The following is a 14,270-nucleotide window of genomic DNA, read 5'->3' on the forward strand; positions in this document are numbered from 1 at the left end:
TAACCCTTCGCATCAGTAATGACATTGAGTGCAAAATAATCAAATGGGTAATTTAATCCTTGGAAGCCTAGTTCAACAAACAAATCGCGAGTACATATACTGATACAATCTAGTCCCCTAACCCTCCACTCACACCTCATTAGGGTCGTGCCCTTCAAAAATGAATCCGATACATCTAAGGGCAGCACAACTGGTACTGTAAGCTTGTACTCCAAAATAAACTGTCCCCCATCACCGCCGGAGGCCATGGCTATCTAAAACGCCCTAGTTCGTCTTCGACTTGGGAGCCTTCTTCTTGGCCTGCCTCTTGGGAATGGAGTTCTTCATGCCCAGGAAGAAAAGAAGCGCCCCAAAGAGAGCCAAATTCTACAACGAGTCATATTATTTCATCACATTGGCAGGGTAAGGTAAATTTGGCAGATCTCCGAACAGAGAAAATTGTGTATATACCTGTGTGAACTTCATGAAGAGCTGCACAAATTCGGACTTCTCCATGTCGTAGTTGTAGAAGTCGTAGACAACAGGTGTGATAAAAGCGAGGTAAATCAGCTGCAGAGGGGAAAAAAAAGTAGTCCATTAGACCATGCCCAAACGAAGTTGCAGAGGAAAAAACAATTCAAGCTGGTCCAAATTCACAATGAACAGAATTGGAGTAGAGCACAAATCACCATAGCCCTGTGGTTGGCTGGAAATGGTGGTTAGTTAGATAAGCAGGGTAAAAAGATAAACCAACTTCTACTGATCTATAGGATCCATAGGAGTGAAAGCAGAAAATTAAGAAGTAACTATCTTCTAGCTTTGACAATATGCACCTAGCACAAACAGATTTGTGGAAAAAAACAAGGAACCACAGAAAGAGCTCCATCAATCCATCATTCAGACTGATGAAACAAGGAAATGGGCACATCTATGGAAGGTGAGTATATAAATACAGTAGCGCACATTCTGTAAATGAATTCTAGACTTTATTGGTCAATTATGTGGAGTTTACGCCTTTACGATGAACACCATAGTTACAGGGTTTAGGAACTACGAACAAGAGCATCAGCAGATTACAGAGGCAAACACTATGCACTAAAAATTTTTATCAGGCTTGAAGTTGGGAGGAAACAACATGCAAGCCCCAAATGTTCACTTGCACAGAGCTTACATCAGATAAGTGAGCAAAAAAAAAATGATGACCCTGAAGTGAAAATTCCAGTCCCAAATAAATTGCTCACATTTAAATGACTGATAATCAAACAATCCAGCATGCGGATTGTGGAACAGCTAAGTTTTCAGCCAAAGCACTAAAAGTTTCAAATCACATATTCATCAGATAATTGTCAAGATTCCCATCAAGAATACTTTCAAGTAAAGCCCCTAATCTTCTGTGAAGTGTTAAAAGAACATTGGCACCGAGGAGAATGTGAAGATTAAATATAAAGAAAAATGTAATATAGCATAACAAGTACTGAGTACATACCAGGAGATAAGCACCAAACGAACTGCTCAGGATAAAAAGGAGACCTCCCAGACCCTTCAGACCAATGGTAGCAGCAACAATGTGCTTCAACTGGATAAACAGAACAAGTTAGTGATTAGAGCATCACAGCTACATAAAGTATATAATGGCTAAAGCAGCAAATCTTCACCTCAACATGAGGCACTGCTACTCCCAAATGTGCAGAAATATTTTTGGTGAAGACGTTATACTTAGGCCGAAGGGCCTTTGCAGCCGGTCCACCATCAGCTCCAAATTCACTAAACCTGCATCCAGAACCAATTATAACTTAACAAATGAACGCACGTTCAGAACGATCAGATGTTTAGTACTTAGTACCGCACAATCAAAAGGATGGAATATTATCAAGTACTTACCATCCATCTAGTCAGGTAAATTATGAACATTTGATGAGAAATTGAAACATTAACATTAACAGATTTGCTGTTAAAATGTATATTGGACTGCCAAACTCATCACTACCGTTTCAGTCATTTGTCCCTTTCATCCCAAGATCAAAGAACCAAGTCAATCAAGAGATGCATGCACACTTATTAAACCACATCACGCGTCATTGTGTGAAACGGCAAAAAATTGTGGAACCACACTAATTGCCAATTCAGGATAAATATTACAAATAAGCTTTAATTTACTGTATGGTTTGATAGATTATTTCACACTGTTTTGGTGGGAGCATCTTAATGGGACTGAAGCTTCGGGTACGTTACGAGTTAAAACAGTGGTTTCCCGTTATTCATTAAAAAAAAAGGATATTGTTGTTACATAAGACGAGATATCAGTGTCACATCCGAAGATTCCATGTACATACGGATGTCCATGTACTGTTATATCCGTTGAGTGCGCCACAAGATTGGAGGAAAGCTATAAAATTCCAAAACCAACACCTCATCTTTCCACAACTCTGGGAGCAAATTTGATAGGTACGGAAGAGCAGGTACATCTGGAGTATTTTTTTCCCCAGGATTTCCCTGAACTAACTACGCAATATATATATATATATATATATATATATATATATATATATATATATATATATATATATATATATATATATATATATATATATATATATATATATATATATATATATATATATATATATATATATATATATATATATATATATATATATATATATATATATATATATATATATATATATATATATATATATATATATATATATATATATAACTGGCTGATTTTTTTTAAAAAAAAAGGTATTCCAGATTTCGTGTCTTAGATCTTAGTAGCAGAGTAAATTAGGTGCAAAAATTAAGTGATTATCAACGCTAATTCCAGCAGCAGTCACATCATTTCGTATCAAAGTGGAACTGCATTTCACTGTATAATATAACTCACTCAATGGGGCGCCATTTCATTTCAAACCGAAAGCTTCCAGAAAATCCAGTGGAGTGGCACAAATCAAGGAGGCATCAAAACATGCTCAAGCCCAGCAGCAAATATGTAAAACTCAAACCTAATGCTCACCAGATCAAACAAAATGAGACGAAACAGCGGTCACTCCAGGAATCTCTAGCTTATTTCTCTGCAAATCGCCATCCCAATGCCACAATTCAGCAGCCCAAAGTTGGATCAAAACATGCAGAAACCAAAACTGGCCCCGTTTCCATTATAGAAACCGAATCGGCCCCCACCAGATCCAGGCATCAGTGCATCACACAAACCAACCAGCCACTAAGCCCACCGCGAGATCTAAGCACCTGAGAGAGAGAGAGAGTTCGACGTTCCAAACCCCCACAAGTCCCCTCAGATTCCGCGGCCACCACACCAGATCTACCGAAACCGACCCCAAACCGAACCCAGCGATCCACACACGACGACAATGAGAGCCATAACCGCAGGGGAGAGTGGAGCTGAGAAGAGAGAGAGAGATGGAAGGCGACGCAATAACAAGTAAACAAACGTACTCCTGGTAGGCGGAGAGGAGGAAGACGGAGGCGAAGAGGACCCTCCCGGCGAAGGAGACGAACCCCATCTCGCGCTGCGGCGACGGCGACGGCGACGGCGAGGGGAGAGAGATGCGGTGGTGGTGGTGGTGGCGATGGGGTAGCCGCGGCGACCTCCGTGCAGTGCAGCTATGGGGATGGAGACGGGGAGAGGCCCGTGTCCGAGCCCCACACTGTACTTATAATAAGGAGTAAATTTCACAAAACTACATATTTTATAGTTCACTTAGCACTTAAATACATATATTTTGATAGTTTAGTTTTACAAAACCACACTATCGATGAATGGATTCACTTGTGATATGACGACATGGTTATTTCATCTAGTATGAGGACGTAGCATCATATTAATTTCGTGCGATGGCTGTTAATAGGATGTCATGTCCTCGTCCTACGTGAAAGAGCCACAACTACACGACCAAAATATATGTAATCAAGTGCTAAGTGTCAAAATGCGTGTGGTTTTCTACAACTTGGACCACAAAATAAATATATAGTTTCGTGAAATTTACTCTACAATAAACGCGGGGTTCTGAGCATTGTGGCCGAGCTTTTCGGGAATTAACCCTCCAGTTCTTCAATATTTACATTACACGGCTCCGTGGGTGAAGCTTCTTCGGACCTTCGTGTGATCATGTCTGAATTTCAGACTCCGTGCGCTACATCGATTTTTCAGGATGCCTGAAATTTAGGGTGTGTTTAATTCCTGAAAAAAGTTATAAGTTTGAAAAAAGTTAGGAGTTTAAAAAAAGTTGAAAGTTTATGCGTGTAGGAAAGTTTTTGACGTGATATGATGTGATGGAAAGTTGAGAATATGGGACAAACTAAACACGGCCTTAGTTTTCGTGTAATTATATGTTTGTGTAACTTTAACTTTTGATCACCAATAAATTTTAAATGGTTAGATCATGATGTAAGAAAAAAATTATATCTATATATGGAATACAACATACTTCGTTAATACTCCCTCATTCCCAAATTAATCATTATATAATGAAATTTAAAAATTCTTAAATTGATCATCATATAACCGCTTGTGCACGGATTTTATTAGAATACAATTAATGCGGCATGGGAGAATGAGTACATGCTAAAGTGTAATTGGTTTTGTTAGAACATAATTAATGCAGCATGAGAGAATGAGTGCATGCTAAGGTATAATTGGTATAGTGTTTTAATCGATGTATGCTATTGTAGGAAAATGTGTGTATGGTGTCTTGATTTATGCGATTTAAATTATATTTGTTCTTGGTGTATAAATATATATGATGATTAATTTGGGAATGAAGAAGTATGAAATTATTTGGAGTGTGTATACATTTTTTAAAAGAAATACAAGTAGTTATAGATTAAAGATGAATATAGTAGCTAATGACAAGCATTAGAAGTTAGAGGGAGTATCAAGTATGTAAGATTTGACAACCATATTAAAAATATTGATTTAATGTTGTTTGTGTAGGGAAGCAAAGCACCAGTAATGTCGTGACAAAATCATAACATTATGGGTGCATAACTTCTCTAGTATTCCAAGTTTCCAACAATTTGTAAGCCTGTGCATGCATGTGCACTTTTCGTGTAATAAAGAAAACAATATTTGTGTGTTTAAATCAAGAATAGGATTATTGGGTCTTTTTAGTGGAAGGAATTACATATTTGTGCATCGCAATGGGACTTAAAATTTACTTTGTGCATGGAACTTAATTTAGTTTGTTTAATTTCGAAATTTGCATGCCAAGGTTTGCTTTTCAAATTTTTATTGTTGTGCATTATATTAGTATTTCTTTCATGCTTGTAAAATATATCTTCTCGAGAGACAAACTTGTGCTGCATTACTCAAATAATTTGTCTAAGTTTATTTCTAAAAACAATTAATTTGACCATAAATAAGTATATTATACGTTTCAGTTTATCCACATTCACCACTTTAGAGCGGGGGACTAAATTTCTCAAGGTGGAGCCGCTATCTCCCAAACACTTCCTTGCAAGAAGGGATAGAGACACAATACTCTTGCAACCTTTTTACTTCTGTTTATTTCTTCGTTGCCACACATGTAAAGAATCTCAACAAAAAAAATTGACAGATAATCTTCAGGCAAAACTCATTCAGGGCTTTGCTAATGAGTCAAAATGATTGTACGGATCTACTAGGAAGAAACGTGGTTTTAACGAACTTGTCGCAACAAATGGAATTCATCATGTACTAGGGGGTGTTTAAATCCAGGGGTAAAGTTTTAGTGTGTCACATCGAATATAGAGACACACATTTAAAGTATTAAACGTAGTCTAATAATAAAACAAATTACAAAATCCATCTGTAAACCGTGAGACAAATTTATTAAACCTAATTAATCCGTTTGCAAATATTTACTGAGCGGGGGACTAAAGACTAAATTTCTCAAGGTGGAGCCGCTATCCCTAAACACTTCCTTGCAAGAAGGGATACAGACACAATACTCTTGCAACCTTTTTACTACTGTTTATTTTCTTCGTTGCCCATGTAAAGAATCTCAACTAAAGAATTGAGAGATAATCTTCAGGCAAAACTCATTCAGGGCTTGCTAATAAGTCAAAATGATTGTATCGATCTACTAGGGAGAAACGTGGTTTTAACGAACTTGTGACAACAAATGGAATTCATCATATACTACTGAGGAGGGGTGTTTAGATATAGGGGTGTAAAGTTTTGGTGTGTCACATTGGATATATGGACACACATTTAAAGAGTCTAATAATAAAACAAATTACAGAATCCGCCTGTAAATTATGAGACGAATTTATTAAGCCTAATTAATCTGTCATTAACAAATGTTTACTGTAGCACCACATTGTCAAATCATGGAGCAATTAGGCTTAGAAGATTCGTCTCGCAAATTAGTCGCAATCTGTCCAATTAGTTTTGTTTTTAGCTTATATTTAATACTTCATATATTTTTTCAAACGTTCGATATGACAGGATGAAAAATTTTGGGTGGGATTTAATAGGCCTAGACCATCTTTCTCTCAAAAAAGCTCACAAGTTTCAGCCGTGCAGATCATATACCATCCCTGCAATTTCGGGAAACGCAAGGGGGCCATCTGTCAAAATCCCCGGATAAAATCCCAAACCGCGGGCCGGGGCAAAAGCCGTATCGCCGTATTGCGCCGACCACCGAGTCACCCTCACCCCGGATCTCAGACAAACTTCGCCCGGATGCCCATGTCGAAGCGGTTCGAGAGAGAGGGCGCGCGGTGAGGTGGGTGGGCCGTTGCGAAGCGAGAGGCCGACGAAATTTGAATCGGGAAGCGCGTGGAGGGGAGGTGGGGAGCGGAGTTGGGGGAGGAGGAATGGCGTGCAGGTGCGCGCGGGGTGGTGGTGGGTGGCCCCGTCGTGGGGGAGACAGATGGATGGACCACCATAAGCTTGCGCAGGAGGGTAGGGGGGGACCTAGGGTGGGGATGGATGGCAGGAATCAGGATGGCGTAAATTGCTTTGCCCTTCGCTTTCCGTCGCCCTTCACTTTTCGTGTCCAGCTGGCAGGACCGACACAGGCACGAGCAGTAATTTCTGCACATTCAACCATTTATTGTTGTACATTACAGTATCACCGTTTATTTAATACAGCTGGCAATGCGAGCTTCTTTTTAAATTCGTGCTTTGCTGTTTTAAATTTTTACGACTAGTACTAAATTCTTATATTCAAAAATAAATAAAATAAGAGCATCTCCAACAACCAACAGCATTTGTAACCTATCACAGCATTTCTTAACCCGTGTGAGGGCAGGAGCAATGCGCCGTGTCTCTAGCCCCTCCTGAAGATGCGAAATCAGCGCGAGGCAATCATCCCCTCAGTGCATGTTATCACGAGGAGACGGAGGCACGGAATTCGCAGCGCACGCACGTTGGGTTTTCTGGTTCACGTGTGGACTAGCAACAGGTGGAGAACTTATCTCCTTGTATGGGAGCGAGGCGCTATGCAAAGGCACGGATTTAATCCCCACGTACGCAAAAGTCCGAGCTGGAGTTTCAAGACAACTCGATAAGTAACTGCATTGTAAAGGCCCTGATGCCTCCTCTGTCTCGTTGCCTCGGTTACAATATAGACATGCTACTCTAGAGTTTTTAGGATGTCGATAACATGAAACTGTTTGGCCGCTGAGCAGCGGAGCAATGTGGCTTAGACAAGCAAAAACAGCACATAGGAGACAGCTACCTTGGCGAGCCTCATCATCCACAAACTACCGTGATGAGCACTATTGCGGCATCTATGTACGCGGTTGAAGGAAAAAAAGAGGAGAGGTTTGAGTGGGGTTTCATTAATATGAAAATTCTGTTGGAGTTAGATACTAATTCCTCCATTTTATATTATTTTTTAAGTTAGACATATATGTGTATAGATTCATTAATATCTATATGAATATGGATAATATTATAAAGTCTTATAGTATGAAACGGAGGGAGTAGAATATAAGGATGAAACTTACGTAGAGAGTCAAATGAAGATATTGATAAGTTAAATTTGGCACCTCTCTCTATGGTAGGAATACAATATGATGTTTTCATCTCTTGGATGAGAGAATGTCTGTGCTAATGAGTACTAGTAGGAGTAGAATGAGTGTGGACACTTGTAATCAATGAACTTGTCGGTAAAATAGCCGTGCACTGTCAAACTCATGCTAATTAATCAACGTCCAACTAACATAAGCTTACTTAATCAATGATAGAGACGTGAATACTTCCACAGAACACTCCTACAATCCCTTGGAAATTACAGCCATTGACTTTGACCAGACAACACTCCAAACAGTATACATTCACGAGAGTCATGACGAAGTTCGGCGGAACTTACAAGGGAGCTCAGAAAATTTGAGTGAAGCATTCCAAATCTCCAGCATTTTGATGCGTCCAAGAAGTTCAGCAAAATGCTGACGTCCCAGAAAGAAAAATGTTGTGTAGCCATCGAGCCTTCAGAAAGCTTCAAAGTTACTTGCAGACTTCCAAGGCATTCCAGCAAAGTTTGATGAACTTTCCACTGCCCATTCCGTGACAGCAATTCGCAAGGAAACAAAAGATAAAGTCTAATATATTCAGTACTATACTAGCTAGCACTGCTGATAAATTGGCCCATTTTACAAGTAGCTCAGGTATATGATCTGAAGTTGGAATGTTGCTGGCCCAACCCACACTGCTAAGTGCTACTGCTACACCAGTTAGTAGAATTGGCCCGTCATAATTCATAAGACAAATCAACCAAACTGGCTGATTACAACAGAAGGGACCAATCAGAATTCAGAAGAACAAGAAACACATTGCAAGTTTGCAACACAGCTCTGAACTTTGTGACAGACGTTTGTCACAAGTCACACGACCCGTTGAAGAGTCGTGGACTTGTGGTAAGAGGCAGTGGAAAATCTGTGTTCACCAGAGGCCAAATCAGAAAACCATAATGTACAGAATTTTAACGGCGTTGCTTCTTCCTGAGCACCAACTGAATCTGATCCCTTTTTTACTTCTTCGTCCTCCTCGGCTCCTCCTGGTCATTCTGCGCCGCAGAAAATTCGGTGATCCTCGCCTGCTTCTCGCAGTCCAGATCGGATTCCTGCTGTTTGTTCGCGTTGTATTCCTGATCCTTGTCTTTCCCCCACAGCAACATGTAAAGGCCGAGTATGACAACCACTCCTCCGATTATGCTGTAGATTGTAGAGCAACAACAGTGGAGCAGAATTCATTTTTCTGAACATTTTCAGTTCGGTTTGTTGATGACCGAGACATTTGCTTCAAATTATGAGCAGCTTTAATTCTTACCTTCCAACGTATAGATTTTCACCAAACATGAAGTAGGCCAGGATGGCCACCATGATCGTGGAGAGAGGGTTGAACATGGTGACGAAGACGGGGCCCTTCTTCTCGGTGCACCATAGCTGAGCGAAGACCGTGAAGCCATTGCAGGCGAATCCCTGAAGAACAACCAAATGTACAGTTCACGAGCAAATTGAATTTGATTGTTTTTTTTTTCTTGCAGGTGATAATTGGTGGTCTCGCTTACAGAGTAGACGATGCACCAGAACTTGAGGCCGAAGCCTATGCGCCAATCTTCCGGCTTGTGCTGCATGAACGCTGTGAAGACAGCAGACTGTATTCCTCCCACAGTGCACATCCATGCTGTCAGTGACAGCTGGGCTGGGTACCTCTTCAACGACGAAGCCTACAATTTCGACCAAAATCAAATTGGCATTAATTACACTAACAGAAGTACTAATAATTTACAACCAAATTAAATTATCTCCTAATCACGTCTACTCCCTCCGTTTCAGAACCTATGTGTTTTAGTTTTATGCTAAGGGGGTGTTTATACCCAGAGATGTAAAGTTTTGGCGTATCACATCGGATATTAAATAGGGTATCGCATAGAGTGTTCAGACACTAATAAAAAAAACTAATTACAGAATTAGTCAGTAAACCGCGAGATGAATTTATTATGCCAATTTAATCTGTCATTAGCAAATGTTTACTGTAGCACCACATTGTCTAATCATGGAGCAATTAGATTTAAAAGATTTGTCTCGTAAATTAGTCGCAATCTGTGCAATTAGTTATTTTTTTAGCCTATATTTAATACTTTATATAGGTGTTCAAACGTTCGATGTGACATGGTGTAAAATTTTAGAAATAGATCTAAACAAGGCCTAAGTCAAACTACACTTGTTTCATCAAATTTACATGAAAACGCACCATCTATAACTCCACATCTATATCTATATCTATACCTAATAAAAAAATGAGTAAATTGCACCTATGGTGTATCAACTTGGCAGGTGGGTGCAATTTGGTGTAATAACTTGAGAAATGAGCGTTCTAGTATAACAACTTGGCATGTACGTACAATTTAGTACAAGAATTTTATAAGTGATCGCATAAATGTAACAACTTGTAAGATACGATTTTGATACAATAAGTTAAGAAGTCTTAATTATTTGGAGTACTTTTTTATACGTATTTAATTTTGAAGTACTTATTTTGAAAATATACTAGCGTGGATTTGTATATAAAGAAAACAAAAATTCTTGAAGGAAATTGGATGTGCAGTATAATTTTTAAAGATTAAATTAAATATTATAAGATAATATCCATAGGATTGCTATGTAATGGCATATTGACATCATGAGAAAAACTCACCTAGCATATGCTTAGCTATTCTTATACTAAAACGCACTCACTTGTCAAGTTGTTGTACTCGAACGTTTAATTCTCGAGTTCTTGCACTATATCGCACCCACCCGCCAAGTTGTTGTACTGTGGGTGTAATTTACTCTAAAAAAATACGTAAGGTTTCCGGATTTTTTTGGTCCGTCATCTCATTTTCACGTTGCTAAAATCGGTTTTAATCGGCTCAATAGTCGAGTCGGATCCTTTTCAATCTACTTCAAAACTATGATTAATATAGAATATGTATTAATTGATGTACCCGTTGAACACAACTAGGAGCTTGCCAACTTGGTTAGTGGGGAAAAATTTAGCTGTGGCCACCTGGGTTTGATTCCCACCACCCTCACCTTTATACACCTGTATTTATTTGCACTGTGTATGGGCCGGCCTCTCATATGCTAGATTGTACTATCGTATAGAAAAATTGAACACTAATTATTACTCAGAATAAGTCTACTTTGCCTCCCACATCTCACATTCTTTCTTCAATAGATATTTTGTGATTCAGAAATCTTATAATAAACCAATTTTAATTTGAAAAATCTTATAATAAACCAATTTTAATTTGAAAATTAAACATATTTTTTACGTTATCTGCAAAACACGACATATTAGAGTTTGCACCATCTATCATCCACGCATGAGCCGTTAAACGATCCGTTTATTTGCACTGTGTATGGGCCGGCCTCTCATATGCTAGATTGCACTACCGTATAAAAAAATTGAACACTAATTATTACTTAGAATAAGTCTACTTTGCCTCCCACATCTCAAATTCTTTCTTCAATAGATATTTTGTGATTCAGAAATCTTATAATAAACCAATTTTAATTTGAAAATTAAACATTTTTTTACGTCATCTGCAAAACACGACATATTAGAGTCCGCACCATCTATCATCCACGCATGAGCCGTTAAACGATCCGTTTATTTGCACTGTGTATGGGCCGGCCTCTCATATGCTAGATTGCACTACCGTATAAAAAAATTGAACACTAATTATTACTTAGAATAAGTCTACTTTGCCTCCCACATCTCAAATTCTTTCTTCAATAGATATTTTGTGATTCAGAAATCTTATAATAAACCAATTTTAATTTGAAAATTAAACATATTTTTTACGTCATCTGCAAAACACGACATATTAGAGTCCGCACCATCTATCATCCACGCATGAGCCGTTAAACGATCAGTTTATTTGCACTGTGTATGGGCCGGCCTCTCATATGCTAGATTGCACTACCGTATAAAAAAATTGAACACTAATTATTACTTAGAATAAGTCTACTTTGCCTCCCACATCTCAAATTCTTTCTTCAATAGATATTTTGTGATTCAGAAATCTTATAATAAACCAATTTTAATTTGAAAATTAAACATTTTTTTACGTCATCTGCAAAACACGACATATTAGAGTCCGCACCATCTATCATCCACGCATGAGCCGTTAAACGATCCGTTTATTTGCACTGTGTATGGGCCGGCCTCTCATATGCTAGATTGCACTACCGTATAAAAAAATTGAACACTAATTATTACTTAGAATAAGTCTACTTTGCCTCCCACATCTCAAATTCTTTCTTCAATAGATATTTTGTGATTCAGAAATCTTATAATAAACCAATTTTAATTTGAAAATTAAACATATTTTTTACGTCATCTGCAAAACACGACATATTAGAGTCCGCACCATCTATCATCCACGCATGAGCCGTTAAACGATCCGTCTCCACGCGACTCGGTGTTCGATTTTAGAAATTAATATATCAGGCGCTTGCCATGCAAGAGTTGAAAGAGCATGTGTTATGACAATATGAGTATATCAATATGCAATGGTGTTTCTTATCAGTCCTGATTATCATTAACCGAACAAACAATTTATCTATCTTGGAACATCGTTACATATTAACTGTGTATTTATAGCATTTAACCTTTTATTATACCCGTAGCGGAGCACGGGCATTTTGCTAGCTAATTTCATATACTCAATATGATATAATGTATTTTTTTGTTGTTAAAAAATTATGTTGCTACATTTTTTTATAAACTTGCTTAAATTTAGTCGGGTTTGATTTAAAAAATAAAATAAAAATTATATTATGAAATGGATAGAGTAGTAATTTACCTACGCTTTTATGTACTCCAAGAATTTGCAACAAAAAAAACAGAGAGATTTGGAGGAGGATTATGCATGATCTGCACCTGCAGGATGTACCAGATGGACCAGCAGATGCAGCTGGCGACGGCGAGGAACGATCCCTTGAGCCAGCTCTCATGCACGCCGCCGCCGCCGCCGCCGCCGTGTATGCTGATCGGCGCCTTCCAGGGGCTCGATATCGCGGTGCCTTTGTACAGGGTCATGGTGGTCACCCCGGCGAACGACACCACCGTCCCGGCGACCTTCGCGAGCCCTCGTATGCTCCTCACGTCGACGATCTCCATCCTGACAGCATCAAGATTAATTTGATCGCGAGCTAATGTCAACCAGGCACTCAAACTGCAGTAAAGACGATCAGACTCTGCGTGCGTTCGTCGTGAAATGCGTGAAAATGTTGGGCACCTGACGACGATGGCGATGACGAACGTGATCGAGGCGACGGTGTTCACCACGGACGTGACAAAGGTTGGGGATGTGTACATTAAGCTCGCGAAGTACATGTTCAGAGTTAGGCTCACCCTGCAAGCCGACCAAGATGATGTGTAAATTTGTTCTGACGAACTTTGAATATGTTTTTTTTATGAGCTATCATCGACGTTCTTTCTGATCTTACCCTAGAAGTGAGAGCACGAAGATCTCCAGAAACAGCATCAACGTCATTCTCGGCCTCAGTTTCCTGCAAAAACACAACAATTAATCAAACACGTGAGCAAGGTTCAGAGTACATTTCAGTTCAGCCTTCATCATCCTAACTGAAGAACTGTGCTTACTTCTCTTGGTAGTAGGCGAAAGGCGCGAGGAAGACGGCGACAACGAGATGCCGGTAGGTGACGTAGATGAAAGGGTTGAGCCCCTTGTTGAACGCGGCCTCGGTGATGAAGTACATGAGCGTGTAGCACAGCTGCGACAGTATCATCAGATTGTGCGGCGCGTACCTTCTCCATAGATCTCCCATCGATGCTAGTACATGAAGAGCCATCACTACAATACTGTACTGTCCACCTGAAGAACAAACTGAATCAAGAACGGAAACAGCAGCTAGTCCTTTTTATAGCCTTAGTGCCGTGAACTGGACAAGTACTATCACCACTACTACGAGCTGTGTTCACTGAAATACTAGGTGGAAATGATAGCTACCTGAAAAAAACAATAGCACATGGAATTGGCACACTCATCTTTTCTGCTTTTTGAGAAAAGGGGGGGGGGGGGGGGGGGAGGGGGAGGATATTCTATGCTCAAATGAGAAAAATGTAAAAATGCAGCTAGGAGGGGAAGATGGTAGAGTGAACAAGAGAATTTGGCTTGTCAGTGTCCTTATGGAAGTTGATCCCTGATAGATTTGCACTAGTAGCAGTGCTGGTGCTTTTGGTTTTGGCCAGTGCATATGGTGCGAGCTGAAAAAGCATATATTGGTGGCCTCAAGAATATTAGATGGAAGGAAACCTAGCTGGTGGT

The 14,270-nt window shown here is 39.4% G+C and overlaps 2 protein-coding genes across 2 annotated transcripts; both read right to left on the reverse strand.

Moving 5' to 3' along the window:
• Nucleotides 1-3,619, reverse strand: LOC4331628 (uncharacterized). Its single transcript, XM_015773143.3, has 5 exons — nucleotides 3,436-3,619; nucleotides 1,635-1,749; nucleotides 1,466-1,555; nucleotides 451-549; nucleotides 1-366 (listed from the first exon to the last, which is right to left on the reverse strand). The coding sequence occupies exons 1-5, from the start codon at nucleotides 3,501-3,503 to the stop codon at nucleotides 265-267; spliced, it is 474 nt and encodes a 157-aa protein (XP_015628629.1). The 5' UTR covers nucleotides 3,504-3,619; the 3' UTR covers nucleotides 1-264.
• A 4,893-nt stretch (nucleotides 3,620-8,512) lies between these two features.
• On the reverse strand, nucleotides 8,513-13,966 carry LOC4331629 (WAT1-related protein At2g39510). Its single transcript, XM_015772325.2, has 7 exons — nucleotides 13,586-13,966; nucleotides 13,429-13,491; nucleotides 13,218-13,334; nucleotides 12,860-13,100; nucleotides 9,498-9,656; nucleotides 9,257-9,408; nucleotides 8,513-9,141 (listed from the first exon to the last, which is right to left on the reverse strand). The coding sequence occupies exons 1-7, from the start codon at nucleotides 13,792-13,794 to the stop codon at nucleotides 8,958-8,960; spliced, it is 1,125 nt and encodes a 374-aa protein (XP_015627811.1). The 5' UTR covers nucleotides 13,795-13,966; the 3' UTR covers nucleotides 8,513-8,957.
• Nucleotides 13,967-14,270: the final 304 nt, after the last annotated feature.

This window comes from Oryza sativa, chromosome 3 (genome assembly GCF_034140825.1).
Source record: "Oryza sativa Japonica Group chromosome 3, ASM3414082v1".
Classification (NCBI taxonomy): Eukaryota; Viridiplantae; Streptophyta; class Magnoliopsida; order Poales; family Poaceae; genus Oryza; species Oryza sativa.

Excerpts from the sequence above, each read along its gene's own strand:
- LOC4331628 (XM_015773143.3), bottom strand. The coding sequence starts at position 3,503 with ATGGGGTTCGTCTCCTTCGCCGGGAGGGTCCTCTTCGCCTCCGTCTTC. Across the intron at positions 1,556-1,634 it reads TAGCAGTGCCTCATGTTGAG|TTGAAGCACATTGTTGCTGC; the intron begins GTGAAGATTTGC and ends CTGTTTATCCAG. Across the intron at positions 550-1,465 it reads CGTTTGGTGCTTATCTCCTG|CTGATTTACCTCGCTTTTAT; the intron begins GTATGTACTCAG and ends TCCCCTCTGCAG.
- LOC4331629 (XM_015772325.2), bottom strand. The coding sequence starts at position 13,794 with ATGGCTCTTCATGTACTAGCATCGATGGGAGATCTATGGAGAAGGTAC. Across the intron at positions 9,409-9,497 it reads TCTGGTGCATCGTCTACTCT|GGATTCGCCTGCAATGGCTT; the intron begins GTAAGCGAGACC and ends GTTGTTCTTCAG. Across the intron at positions 9,142-9,256 it reads GAAAATCTATACGTTGGAAG|CATAATCGGAGGAGTGGTTG; the intron begins GTAAGAATTAAA and ends TACAATCTACAG.